This window comes from Myodes glareolus, chromosome 3 (assembly GCF_982192425.1).
Source record: "Myodes glareolus chromosome 3, mMyoGla1.1, whole genome shotgun sequence".
NCBI classification, from domain to species: Eukaryota; Metazoa; Chordata; class Mammalia; order Rodentia; family Cricetidae; genus Myodes; species Myodes glareolus.
Genome location: NC_142028.1, coordinates 81,136,136 through 81,149,695, shown reverse-complemented (window position 1 = coordinate 81,149,695; position 13,560 = coordinate 81,136,136). Strand labels below are relative to the sequence as shown.

Genomic DNA, 13,560 nt, shown 5'->3' with positions numbered 1-13,560 from the left:
TACTTGACCTTTTTCCTTTGCAGCTCTTAATATTCTTTCTTTAATCTGTATGTTTTGTGTTTTGATTATTATATGGTGAGGGGATGTTTTTTTTTTCATCCAGTCTATTCTTTGTTCTGTATGCTTCTTGAACCTTCATAGGAATATTGTTCTTTAGGTTGGGAAAGTTTTCTTCTATAATTTTATTGAATATATTTTCTGGGCCTTTGATCTGCAATTCTTCTCCTTCTTCAATCCCTATTATTCTTAGATTTGGTTTTTTTATTGTGTCCCAGATTTCTTGAATGTTTTGTGATGAGAATTTGTTGTATTTGCTGCTTCCTTTGATCAGAGCGTTTATTTTCTCTATGGTATCTTCAGAATCTGAGATTCGTTCTTCTATCTCTTGTATTCTATTGGTTATGCTTGACTCTGTAGTCTCCGTTCATTTACCTAGGTTTTCCATATTCAGCCGGTTCTCGGTTTGTGTTTTCTTCATTGCCTTCATTTCAGTTTTCAATTCTTGAACTGTTTCCTTTACCTGTTTGATTGTTTTTTTCTTGGTTTCCCAGGGTATCATTCACAGATTTACTCATTTCTTCAAACTTTTTGTTATACTTCTCATCCAATTCTTTAAGGGTGTTATTCATATCCTGTTTAAGGGACTCTATTGCTTTCATAATGGCTCTTTTTTCCACTTCTTCTGGATTAAGGTGTTCAAGTCCTTCTATTGTAGGTTCGTTGGGATCTGGTGTTTTCATGTTGTTTTTCAGAATGTTGGAGGAGGTCTTGCCTTGGCGTCTGCCCATCTCTTCCTTCAATTGCTCTCTATTGGATCTTCTGGTACCTGATCAGGTTCCTTTGTTGGTTAGGGACTTCACTGACAGAAGGCCTACCTTTCCTCAGGCAGGCTATTGAAACACAGGCACTCGCTCCTTCTGGGTTGCCCCTACAGCCCAGGCCCAGTGCACTAGGCAGCTGAGCTGGGGAAAATATATGGCCCCAGGTGGAAGGGAGAAATATAGGAAGGTGTACCTGGATGGAAGCTGGGATGGGAGGCGGGAGAGCTTAGCAGGGTGGAGCCACCATTTCAGGGTGCCCAGGGAGTCAAGGGGGTTGGGGAAAATCTGAACTCCTCCTTACTGGGTTGCTGCCTCAGGCCAGGAGCAAACTCACCCCTCCGATGGATGTCCGCTAGAGGATCAGTGTCCCTTGCTGGCCAGGAATGTCGCTGAGCTGACACAGGCCCCACCTGTCCTCAGGCAGGCTTTTAAAACACAGGAACTGCCTCCTGCCGGGATGCGCCTACAGCCCAGGCCCAGCGCACAAGGCAGCTGAGCTGGGGAAATTTTATGGCCCCAGGGGAAAGGGAGAAATAAAGAAAGATGTACCTGGATGGAAGCTGGGATGGCATGGGGGAGAGCTTAGCAGAGCCTCCACTGCAGGGTGATCTGGGAGTCAAGGGTCAAGACAAGAGTCAAGAGACAGTCTGAACTCTTCCTCGCAGGGCTTCTGCTGCGGGCCAGAAGCAAACTCCTACTTTAGAATTGTTATGAGAGTTGCATGGAGTATGCAGATTGCTTCTGGTAAGGGGGCAATTTTCACAATATTAATCTAACCAATCCATGAGTATGAGTTTCCAGCCTCTGGTATTATCTTCAGTTTCTTTTATGATTTTTCACTTTTCAAGTTTTCATTTCCCAAGTCTTTTACTTCCTTGAGAAGATTTGTTCCAAATTTTTTATTTTATTTTGATGCTATTGTAAAATGGATTGTTTTCTCATTTTTTCTTTTCCTTTCGTTTTTGCTGTGTTTGCTATGGTGCATGGGAAGGCTATTGATTTTCTATGTTAATTTTGTGCCTTCCTGCTTTGCTCAACATGTTTATGAGACAGGAATTTTATAGTGAGGCTTTAAGGTCTTTTTATACAGAATCAAATAAAGATACTTGGATTTATTTCTTCCTTATTTTTATCTCCATGTCTTAATGCCTTATCTAAGACATTTTGCACTATTTTGAACATGAATGGAGAGAGTGGACATTATTTTACTGGAGATGCTGTGAGCTGTTCTTCATTTATCATGATACTGGCTGTAAGCTTGTACTGTAGTCCCTTTATTCTGTTGAGCTATGTCCCTTGACTTCCTAGATTCCCAGGACTTTCATTATGAAAGAATATTAGATCTTTTTATTAAAGTACTTTTCTTTGATGGGGGCTTGTATTGAATTTGCAGATTCCTTTCTGTAGCATAGCTATTTTTACAGTATTAATTATGCTGATCTGTGACGAGCATGGATGAGCTTTCTATTTTGTAGTATCTTCTTCAATTTATTCAGTGTTTCAAAATTTTCATTGCAAAGTTCTTACAATTCTATAAGTTTTTTCCAAAGTATTTTACTTTTTGAGGCTATTGTGAATGTAAAGAATTATATTTTTAAAAAAACATGAAATATTCTTGTTCAGCTCTAGTAATATTTCTTAATGTCCGCCATGCCTGATCTAAGTATACCTTTACAAATTTGACTTACTTTCTATATTCTGTAGAATAATAGTATCATATAGCATTTTCTTTCTGTTTCTAGATTATTTTGCTTAGCATAGTGTAAACAAGGTTTATATATTTTGTATATTTGAATATTTAATCCTTTTACATTTGTCAAGTTTAATGGTATATTTAAGCTAAAACCTATATACTATGTGTATTTCCCTATTTGTCCTTCATGGTTTAGATTTTGCTTGCTATCTTTCCTTGTCTTTCATTTAAATGGATAAAAAACATTGCTAGTATATTTTAAAATATCTGTTTCCTTAAGTCTATAATATGAGGCATAGTTGAAGTATTTAAGTAAAAAATAGATATATAGTTATAGTGTTATACAAAAAATAGAACAATTTAATCAGAAGTCTTTATTTCAGAGTCCTTCCAGGTGCTTTAAAGTCTGAATTTAAATAGGCATTAAGTGCTTGCAGGTTTCAGGTTCATCATCATTGGGTCAAGGTGAAGATTTAATAATATGAGTAAAATTACTTTGAAACTTTGTTTTTTGCAGTTATATATTATTATTAAAAACTCTGTACATAGTAGCAATTTCAAGGTTTCTTCTTACTGATATCCATGTGTACTGTCCAACTATTAAAACAGACTGAATATATGCTTTCTTTTGAAGATTAAATTAAACATTGATAAATAATTTTAGAATAGAAAGATTGAAGTGTGCAATGACTTTTTTAAAAGTTTTTGTTGTTTTAATAATAGAGTAGGTATCAAGCACAATAGTTTACAATCTGCTTCCATTCACATCTCTGTGATGCCTGTGCTCCTCTACTCAGTGCCCAGCTGTATAGTCTGATCACTGGTGGTTAGAGATGTGCTATTTGCATTCATTTCACTTGCAAATACTACTTATTTACTTACTGCATAACTTTGGAGCTGTTTTAGTTTGGTATTCCTTGCTTTTCTTGTATATATAATAGGAAAGCAAAATTACCTCACTTGTGGGACATGGTCTAAAAATTAAATTGATTGACATACTTAACCTTCAGAATGTCTATAGCATACATCTAAACTTAGAATTACTAATTTTCTACTAAAATTAAATTCTGTCTTAATTGCATAGTGGTTAAAATTTGTATTTTCTCTTTTAATGTAGGAATAAATGCTTATGTTTCAATTTATCTGACCTTTCCAGTATTATATTTATTTATTTTGTGTATGCATGTATTGGTAGATACAAACCAGGGTGCTTCTGTGAAGCACACTGAAGGAGTTGGTGCTCTCCTTTTCCTGTTGGTGTTTGGGGATCCTACACACATTGTTAGTCTTGGTTCCAACCTCTCTTACATACTCAGCCATCTACCCGGTCTCTTATTCTTTACTTTATAATTATAAAAATATGTTGTATTTTTAAATGAATTTTCAATGGTTAAAATTTTTAGAAAATATAAAATTAACCTAAATTATCTGACCCTTACTTAGTTTCATTGTGTAATAAATACTTTAGCTTTCATAAAACATATCTTAATGAATATTTTTGATGATAATAATTCAAGGACTTAGTTTCATGTAAGGAATCTCCTTAGAATTGTGAATATAATTGAAAGAAAATTAAGAGGCAAGTCTTTGGTCTTGATTAGTTCTTATATGTACTTCCTCATCAATGTAAGGTTTTCAATGTGAATGTACTAAAATAAAGGTACTGTTATGTTCTGGAAGGGGAAATAAATTGTTTTCTCAGATTAAATTTTAATAGAGCAGATAAAATCAAGAAAAAGTTAATTGTTATATCTGTGGAGTTACTGTCTTGGGTCACTGCCTGCTCATTGCTAGAAACAGGCAGCTAAAGAAGGTTATATCTGAAAGAACCTTGCGATTATATAATTCAGCATTTTCATAAGACTATGAGAAGGTAAGCAACTTATCTATCATCATACCATTGGAATGAAGTGAAGTAGAAGCCAGGTTTCTGGGTCCCTGGCTAGTTTTCCATCAATTATAGTACAATTTATATTCAGAAAAAAATAGTGACATGTCAACAGAACTTTGAAAAGACATAGTTAAAACTTTGGTGCATATAGGTTGAAGGTTTATTCCTAAGCATTCCTCTAGAACAGCAGTTCTCGAGCTATGGGTCACAACCCTTTTGAGTGTCAAATGACCCTTTCACAGGGGTCACATGTCATCTAGATATTCTGCATATCAGTTATTTACATTATGATTCACAACAGTAGCAAAATAAGAGTTATAAAGTAGCCATGAAATAATTTTATGGTATGGGGGAGATCACCACAGCATGAGGAACTGTATTAAAGGATCGCTGCATTAGGAAGTTTGAAAATCACTGATCTAGAGACAGGCACTCTAGAAGCCATTTTAAATAAGATATTTCTATTTTCCTTAAAATCAACACAATACCAACTTCTCAGTCAGTTTATCTGAAGCCAGGGATATTCATCTTGACTCTTTTTTAGCAATTGCTTATCAGTTTTAGCAATTTAGCACACAAACTACGTGATCATGCTGTGAAGATTAAAGATGGTTCAGCATATTAGAAATAGTGTGTATTCTATCCTCATCCTTGTCTAACTTGGAATCTGTAGCTTATGAGTCATTCCTCAGTTTTTTGAAACCATACTACAGTCTTCATAACCAAATATTGTTTGTTGCACCATGGGTCTAGATCATAAGAGCCAGGCAGAGCTTGTGTACTACAACCTGAACTAGCTGAAAGTCTTCCTTACTTTGGGCTGCACTTAGATTTGGTAGCATTAAATCTATAGCTATTTACATCTACCAGCGCTAAGTGAAGATTAGTACTAGTATCAGAGTTCAGAGTATTGTTGAGATGCATGAACTTCTATTAAAACACAGTTCTCTTATGTTTTGTCATAGGTAACCTTGGCCGGGTTGAGCAAGTCTCTGAGTTTGAGTATGATCTGTTCATTAGGCCTGATACCTGTAATCCTCGCTTCCGGGTCTGGTTCAACTTTACTGTTGAGAATGTGAAAGAATCACAGGTGAGGTAAATGGTGGCTATCTAGTGTGATCTTCGATCTTCAAAAAGAACATTGTTTTCTTTAACAGGTGTTAAACTTTGGCTGTAGTAGATTGTATTGTTTTATATCTATAGCAAGGCTAGATATACTTTTGTTTCAAGAGATAGTGAGGAATGGGTAAAGAATTCCTGATGAAAATTCATTAATGCGAACTTGCATCTAAGAAAAAATATGTTGTTTACTAATTAAATCCTTATATATGAAGCTTCCTTGGCATGCTTTAAGGAAACATTGGAAGTGCCTAGCTGTTCTCTGTGTCTAATATGCTGTTACAGCATCTTTGCAAAGACCCAGAAAGACTTTTCTCATAGGCCCCACCTCAGAAAAAAATGTTTCTCTTTTTCAATAGGATGTTCATATTTTTAAGGCTGCATGAGTCTTCTGACTGAGTATCTTCCCTGAAGTTGGTATTCCTGGGAACTCAAAAGACTATTTTATAGTATCATCTAGTGTTTCTGGGAAACCTTGTGTTTTCTCTGTCATGTTTAAATTTTATGAATATATTAATCCTCTTTAAACTTGATTCCTTTAACTTTACTTTCTAACTGCTAATGATTTATAATCCTTTTGGAAACTTGTTTTTCATGAGAGGTTATTGATTAAAATGGACTGATAACATACATATGCTTGAAGTGAACATTAGCACTCTAATTCTAAGCACCTTTGCCATTTCATTCAATTCAGACAACTACAGACAGACTGCACAAACTTTGTATGCATTGTGGTTTTGTGGTTCTTTTAGCATATGGTAGCCTGGACAAGGAAAGCACCACCCTGTGTTCTTCTGGGTTGTCTTTATCTACAACACCAGGGAGAAAGTAAAGCTCTTCTTCAGCTTTTACTCTTGAGTCAGTAAATACTGTTTGCATCTCTCTGTCCATCTGAGTTTCAACTTGATTCACGTTCCAGACCCAGGCAGTGTCTACATTTCAGTGACTCAGGCTATTTCTTGACACTGTGTTGTTTCTGGCAAACTGGCTTCAGCAGAAGATGGATGGACAACAACTAAATTTTTTAACTAAATGTCTTAATTTTCTATAATACTACAGCACTGGGGAACATGCCCTCTGTATTGAAGTTTAGAGGGTAACTGGTGGGATCTGAATATAGGAAAGCTATTTGTATTCTACTAAATGTGATACCTCAGAGTTTTAGCATATGGGGGAAAAGACAGAAGTACTGAAGCTCACACAGAGACCCTCCCACCCCCAACAGTCCTAAGTCTTAGCTTTGCTTCTTGCTTTTATGCCATCTTACATGACCAAGTCTCTTTTACAGTTTCTATTATAGCAATATTATACCCTTTTTCCTTCCTGACCATGTGCAATGGTTCACCTGACTCTAGGATTATTCCGTAAAATAATACTCTTCAAAATACTTCTCCTATATCCATGTGGGCTCACTGCAAGGATCACTTGATATCATGAAGTGAACATACACCCTTGCCTTCTTCTGTTGCTGTTGCTGACTCATGTTGGTGAGTTATGCTTGTCACATATACACTCCTCTGAAAAGCAAACAGCTATTCTGCAGGCAGTTTATATGGATGAAGGGAAACACTTTCTTAAAAGCAGGAGAACTATGCCAGAATTTCCAAGTTCATTAAAAGGATTATACTTTTCTTTCTTACATAGTTTATATATCCTTCAGCTTTCTTATTGCATCCAAGAAACCATTAACTCCTAGAAAAGGGGCTGCTTACTTTTTGATTTTGTTGTTAAATAGATCGAGTATTAGTTCATTTCTTAATTTTTTAGATTTCTTTAATTTTGAAACACATTAGGACCAACCCTTGTTTCTTATTCACTTCGATCTCCACGAAGACTGTCTGTGAACAGCTTATATTAATAAGTAAAGGAGCGGGAGATGTGCTGGTTTGAGATTTGGAGGAAATTACTTCCTTCAGTTATACACAGACTGTTGGGAAAGTTCTTCAGGCATTTAAAATATTTTTGTTTGCTATTCTAGTTTGCTTATCAGAATGTCTGTTTTATTTATTTTATTGTTTGACATGTCAGAGTCATAGTAGTCTAAGTTTCATGATGTACATTTAAATTATATAGCCTTTATGGCAATCTTTTCTACATGAATGTGCTCTAAAATGTTCTTTAATAAGAGAATTGGGAATGTTTTATGCACACTTATTTTAAAGTTGTCATGGATGACATTTAATCTGTCTCTCTGGCTTCTAACTAACATAAGCAATAGTACCCTATCTATGCTTGTTACACCCTAAAACCTTAGATGTGTTCATCTATTTTTCTGAGCCTTGTGCTTCATCCATCATCTTTCTGTGGCCACTGTCTCATCATCTCTAACCACATTATAAAGTTATGGAAATCTGTCTCAAGGCTTAAAGATCGACTAGAAAGATAGAAAGTATGTCCCTAGCTCACAGGATATTTGTTTTCATGGTTGCTTACATGAAGAGAATGGTTTTGCTATTAAGTTTGACTTGTGAGATCTGCTTTTATAATGTCTCTTCCTGTAATCTTTCCCCAAATCTCTCCAATTTCCGTTAAAACGAGAGCTGCACAAATGTAATCTCATCAAAAACCTTATTTAGTGGTTGGTACTAGGGGACAAGGAAATATTAGTCATCACAGGCAGACTCCATTAAATGAATTTTAAAATTTGAAGGATCAAATGTATTGTACATGCAGGACTAGCTCTGGGGTTATTTTCCTTGATGTTTTTAGGAAGAGATAAAAGCTTGGAACATGCGCTGCTGTATCACAAGGCTGATATATTAGCCCTCTGAAAGTAGTTGCTAAATAGTACATTTGCAAGAGTTGATGGAAACTAAATGTCCTGGTACCTTTATGAAAAAGTAATTTTCTCTCTGAAAAACTGATATTAAATATTCTGATGTATAAATGCATTATTGATGCAACAGAACACTTGTGTGAGGTAAAAGCAAATTTTTCTATTTAAATACTTAAGATTAAATTTTAGCCAATAAGAGGAAATAAAATGATATGCCTGGGCTATTTAAGCTGTTTTCATTCATGCATAGTTTTTATATTCTAAATTTATCTTTTTTTTCTGACTCCAAAAGAAGCTAATGTTCAATGTTCAATAAACATAAAATAGAGAAAATCTTTAAAAGCAGAAAAGTGAAACACACATGCACACACACACACACACTCACACACATACTGCTTCCAGATACATACCCACATACCCCATCATTTTTTCTAGTTTGAAACAGGTAATACTGAGTTGGAATATTTTCTCTATGCTTATTTATTTTGGATTACAATTAATTTGTGCTTTAAATATACTTTAGTATCTTGCTTTTTGAATCTAAACATCATTATAATTATTTTATTATTAAATTCTTACAAACATGGCAAATAGCTGTTTACTATAATACTGGTTCCTTACTCTTGAATATTGTTGACTACTGTGTGTTATTGTAAATAGTACTGTTGGAAACATATTAATGTAGGAAATACTTTTATAGCATCGCCTTTAGGAAAAATGTGAAGGGGAGCTATTTGACAATGATGTGCATATGCATATTTTAGACAGCCAATGCATGCTGTCTAAAGTTTCTGCTTCTTTCTTGTCGGTAGAGAGCAAGGTGTTTTTCTTTGAATTTCTTTATTGAAATTGCCTCTTTTTTACTCAGATGTTTTCATATCCAGGGTGAATTGTTTATTTTCTTCACTTTGAGATTTCACATAGATAAATAGTTTAGGATGGAGTGCCCCAGGACTCTAGTCATAAAAAAATTAATTGCTCTCTAGTAACAATATCACACAACAGGACAAGTTCATTTTTCATATTTGGTTTCTTTTCCTCTATTCATCAATCTGTTTTTTCTGGGCATACCAATAGATTTTATCTAGATACAGAAAGAAGAATAATAAAGTCTATTGTCAGCCTTGTGTACGAGAGAAAGACCCCATTTCTCAAAAGAATATTATTTTTCTAATTAAAATTGTTGATGTTTTTAATACATGTAGAGCTGATTGGACTTTCAAGTTTACTTTAAAGCTTTGTTAAGGGAGGCATAATGTAGGGATGGCAATTTCCCTACTGAGCAGACATGACTCTTTGGTAGTACCTACTGAATGATTCAGATCATCAGTGCTGTACCTGAGTATCTCTGAACAGTGCATCTTAAAATTCATGGCAGACCTAAGAGTGAAACTATTCACTGACTCTTTAGTAGGGATCTCCAGCTTTGGGTTTCTCATTTCCAATCTGGTGTATATTATGTTCTATTTCAACTCATTGATTTTGGTAACTGGGTGTGTATGGGAGCAGTTGGTTCATCGTAGTCATAAGGTGACTTTTACGTGCTATAAAGCTATGTCTATAATAGCTTCTACTTTAGGACTAGTTAGTTGGGAGTTACTTTCCAGTAAATAATATTTTTTCATTTTCTTGGAGTATTATCATGTGTGTATTTAACTTTTCATACATCTAGTGGCCCAGTGTAATCCTCTAAAGATTTATGAAACGGGTTTTTTTTTTTGCCAATGTTTCTATTCTAATATTCTGTTCTGTAACTCTAGCTCTACCATCTTAAATTCATCCTTTTTCTTCTAACTTTGGTTTCTTTAGCCATATGTTGTGTTTCCATATGATTAGTTCCATTATAGTTTAGGGTGTGTATTCTGTTTGGATATGTTAGGAATCATAGGTCTTACTGTACTTCGTTTTTTCCTCTCATGTTTCAGTCTTGAGTTGCTGGTGACAGGGTCTAAAACAAGTGTTCACTAATAATACATAAAGGGAAGATAAATTTAGTTCCACACAGCCTGTTATGGCTGAGACTATATCATGGGTTCGGTTTTAACGATATATATCACTAAGTTGAAGGAGGATAAAGACAATTCAGGATACAAACGAGAGTTCTAAGAGAGAGAGTATATTAAAGGGGTAGAAGGTGTGGGGTTGGGAAAGTATGATATAAAAGGGCATTGAATATAGGTCATTTGAAATGACCATATCATCCAAAATTGACCATTTTTGAAATAAAAATTAACCACAATAATTACTATTAAACAACAGGCGTAAACTTTGTTGAGGACTATGACGAAGTTATAGAAGTTGTGGAGTAAGAATATTGCTTAGTAAACTGTAAAATGGTGCTTAGTGGACCAGGATGGATAAAGGTAACAGGATTACAGTAATGTAGTTATTGTTAACATCAAGGTGTAAAGTATGCACACAAACTCTGTAGCTGGAAAAATGGAGTAGAAGCTTCTGGAGAGAGGGTACCAGTGACCAGTCTGTCGGAGCAATGGGCTTAAATATATATTTGCCAAATTATAATGAAGTTTGAGCAACGTTCATTGAGGAATGAAGAGGAATAAGAGTTACCATCAACAGTGAGAGGCAGTGGAGAGCAATCCGATGTGCTAAGAGCCAAAGTTGTGCTCACATAAGCAAAGTCTCAACAGTACAAAGATCTCTCAAAATTAACATATCTCAAAACAATTCCAATAAGAATTTTCTTTTTCCAATTTCGAATAAAATTTGACAATATAATTCTAAAGTTAATGTATAAAAATAAAACAACAAGATGATTTCAGTCAAATTTAAGGAAAAATAATAAATTTTATATGTATTTTTTTAATGCAACTGGTACTTCAACTAACTTTTTTATAGCAGTGATAATGTAAAATCACCATAGCATGGCATAAGAAGAGAGAAGCAGTCTACATGAACAGTAGAGAAATCAGAAACAAAGCTAGTTATGACAAAAATTGTCTCACAAATAGTAGAAATAGCAGGATGTATAATTTAATAGTAAAAATATTTTTTAAATTTTTATGGGTGTATTAAAGACCTCACAGTCAGAACAAACTGAGAATTTATACTGTGAAAACACCAATAAGACCTGTCTTACCATCAGTTTTTGGAAAGCAACCTATAACCTTGGAAATAGCCTGGGTTGTTTGGGGGTTTTTGTGGGGTCCCTTAGACCAACAACTTAATTAACCTATATCTGGCTTGGGGAGGAGCCTCCATTTGATGGTGAGAAAGGTCTAGATGGGGCTTTGTCTCTCCCATTATTTGGCATAGCTACAGAAAGCTTTATATTAGGTTTCTGTAAAATGGTCCTTAGTTTAGCTACCCCTCCCTGTATTCCAGTGGTTCTCAACTTCCCTAAAGCTGTGACACTTTCATCCAGTTTCTCATGTCGTGGTGACTCCCCACCATAAAATCATTTTGTTCCTGCTTCATAACTGTAATTTTGCTACTCTTATGAATTGTAATATAAATATCTTATATATAGGATATTAGATATATGAACCCCATAAGGGGCCACGACCTATAGGTTGAGAACCACTGCTGTATCCCTTCCATCCTTCCCTCTTCCTCCATCGCTCTGTTTGATCCTTCCATTCCAGTTAGCCCACACATTCATAACTGTCTATTCTATTTCCTCTTTCTAGGAGATGCCCTGCCTAGTCCCTTACTCTGTACCTAAACTTGTAGCTTGTTTATTGAAAACCTAACAGCTAACTTCCACATATGAGTGAACACATACCAAGTTTGTCTTTTTGCGTCAGTGTTACCTCATTCAGGGTAATTTTTTTCTAGCTTCATCCATTTTCCTGTGAATTTTATCATTTTTAACAGTTGAGAGATACTGCATTGTATAAATGTACCACATTTTCTTTATACATTCATCTGTTGATGAACATCTAGACTATTTCCAATTTCTGTCTATTATAAATAGAGCAGCCATGGTTGAGAAAGTGACCCTGTAGTCATATGTAAGGTTCTCTGTCTATTCTTAGGAATGCTACAGCTGGATCTTGAGGTAGATGAACTACCACACGGATTTTCACAGTGGCTATGTTAGTTTGTACACATACAGCAATGGATGAGTGTTTCCATTACTACACATTCTTGCAAGATGAGCTGTCATTTATTTTATTGATCTTGACCATTTTGTCTGGTATAAGATGAAATCTCAAAGTAATTTTGATTTGCATGTCCCTGATAAGCAAAGATGTTGAAAATTTTTTTACACGGCTTTCAGACATTTTCTGTTTCTTCTTTTGAGAACTCTCTGTTTAGATCTGTACCCAATTTTTAAAATTAAATTGTTTTATTTCCAGTTTTTCATTTTTTTTATTTATTTGAGGTATTAGCCATCTATCATATGTATAATTGGTAAAAGTCTTTTCCTATTCTGTGGCCTGTCCTTTTGTACAAATGATGGTGTCTCTGCCATACAGAGCTTTGCAGCATCATGAGGTCCATTTATTAATTGCTGTTCTTTTTTAAATTAATTTATTTATTTGTTTATAAAAATTTCCACTTCCTCCCCTCCTCCCCATACCCTCCCATTCCCCCCACTCCCTCTCCTCCTACTCCTCACTCCCTCTCCTCCTCCCTCTCCAGTCCTAAGAGCAGTCAGGGTTTCCTGCCCTGTGGGAAGTTCAAGTTCCTCCCCTCTCCCTCCAGGTCTAGGAAGGTGAGCATCCAAACAGACTAGGATCCCCAAAAGCCAGTACATGCAGACAAAACAAGACCCAGTGCCATTGTCAATGGCTTCTCAGTCAGCCCCCATGTCAGCCACATTCAGAGAATCCGCTTTGATCACATGCTCCTTCAGTCCCAGTCCAGCTCACCTTGGTGAGCTCTCATTAGATCAGTCCCCTTGTATCAGTTGGGTGAAACGCACCCCTCGCGGTCCTGATTTCCTTTTTCATGGTCTCCCTCCTTCTGCTCCTCATTTGTACATTGGGGGCTCAGTCCAGTGCTCCAATGTGGGTCTCTGTCTCTATCTCCATCCATCGTCGAATGAGGGTTCCCTCTGATCCTGCCATCCTTGCTCACGTTCTCCCTCCCTCTGCTTCTCATTTGGACCTAGGGAGTTAAGTCCAGTGTTCCAATGTGTGTCTCTGTCTCTATCTCCATCCATCGCCAGATGAAGGTTCTATGGTGACATGCAAAATATTCATCAGTATGGTTATGGACCAAGGCCAGTTCGGCACCCTCTCCTCTGCTGCCCAGGGAACAATCTGGGGACCTCTCCTTGGGCCTGGGACCC

At 35.9% G+C, this 13,560-nt stretch overlaps 1 protein-coding gene across 3 annotated transcripts in view; it reads left to right on the top strand.

Annotated features, from left to right (window-relative positions):
- The window catches only part of LOC125412531 (BEN domain-containing protein 5), a 1,187,626-nt gene that overhangs the window by 190,919 nt on the left and 983,147 nt on the right, over positions 1-13,560 (top strand). For all 3 annotated transcript variants that reach the window (XM_048453388.3, XM_048453389.3, XM_085686420.2), the window contains exon 3: positions 5,371-5,495. In XM_048453388.3, the coding sequence (XP_048309345.2) occupies positions 5,371-5,495 (125 nt within the window). The remainder of the gene's footprint in view (positions 1-5,370; positions 5,496-13,560) is intronic.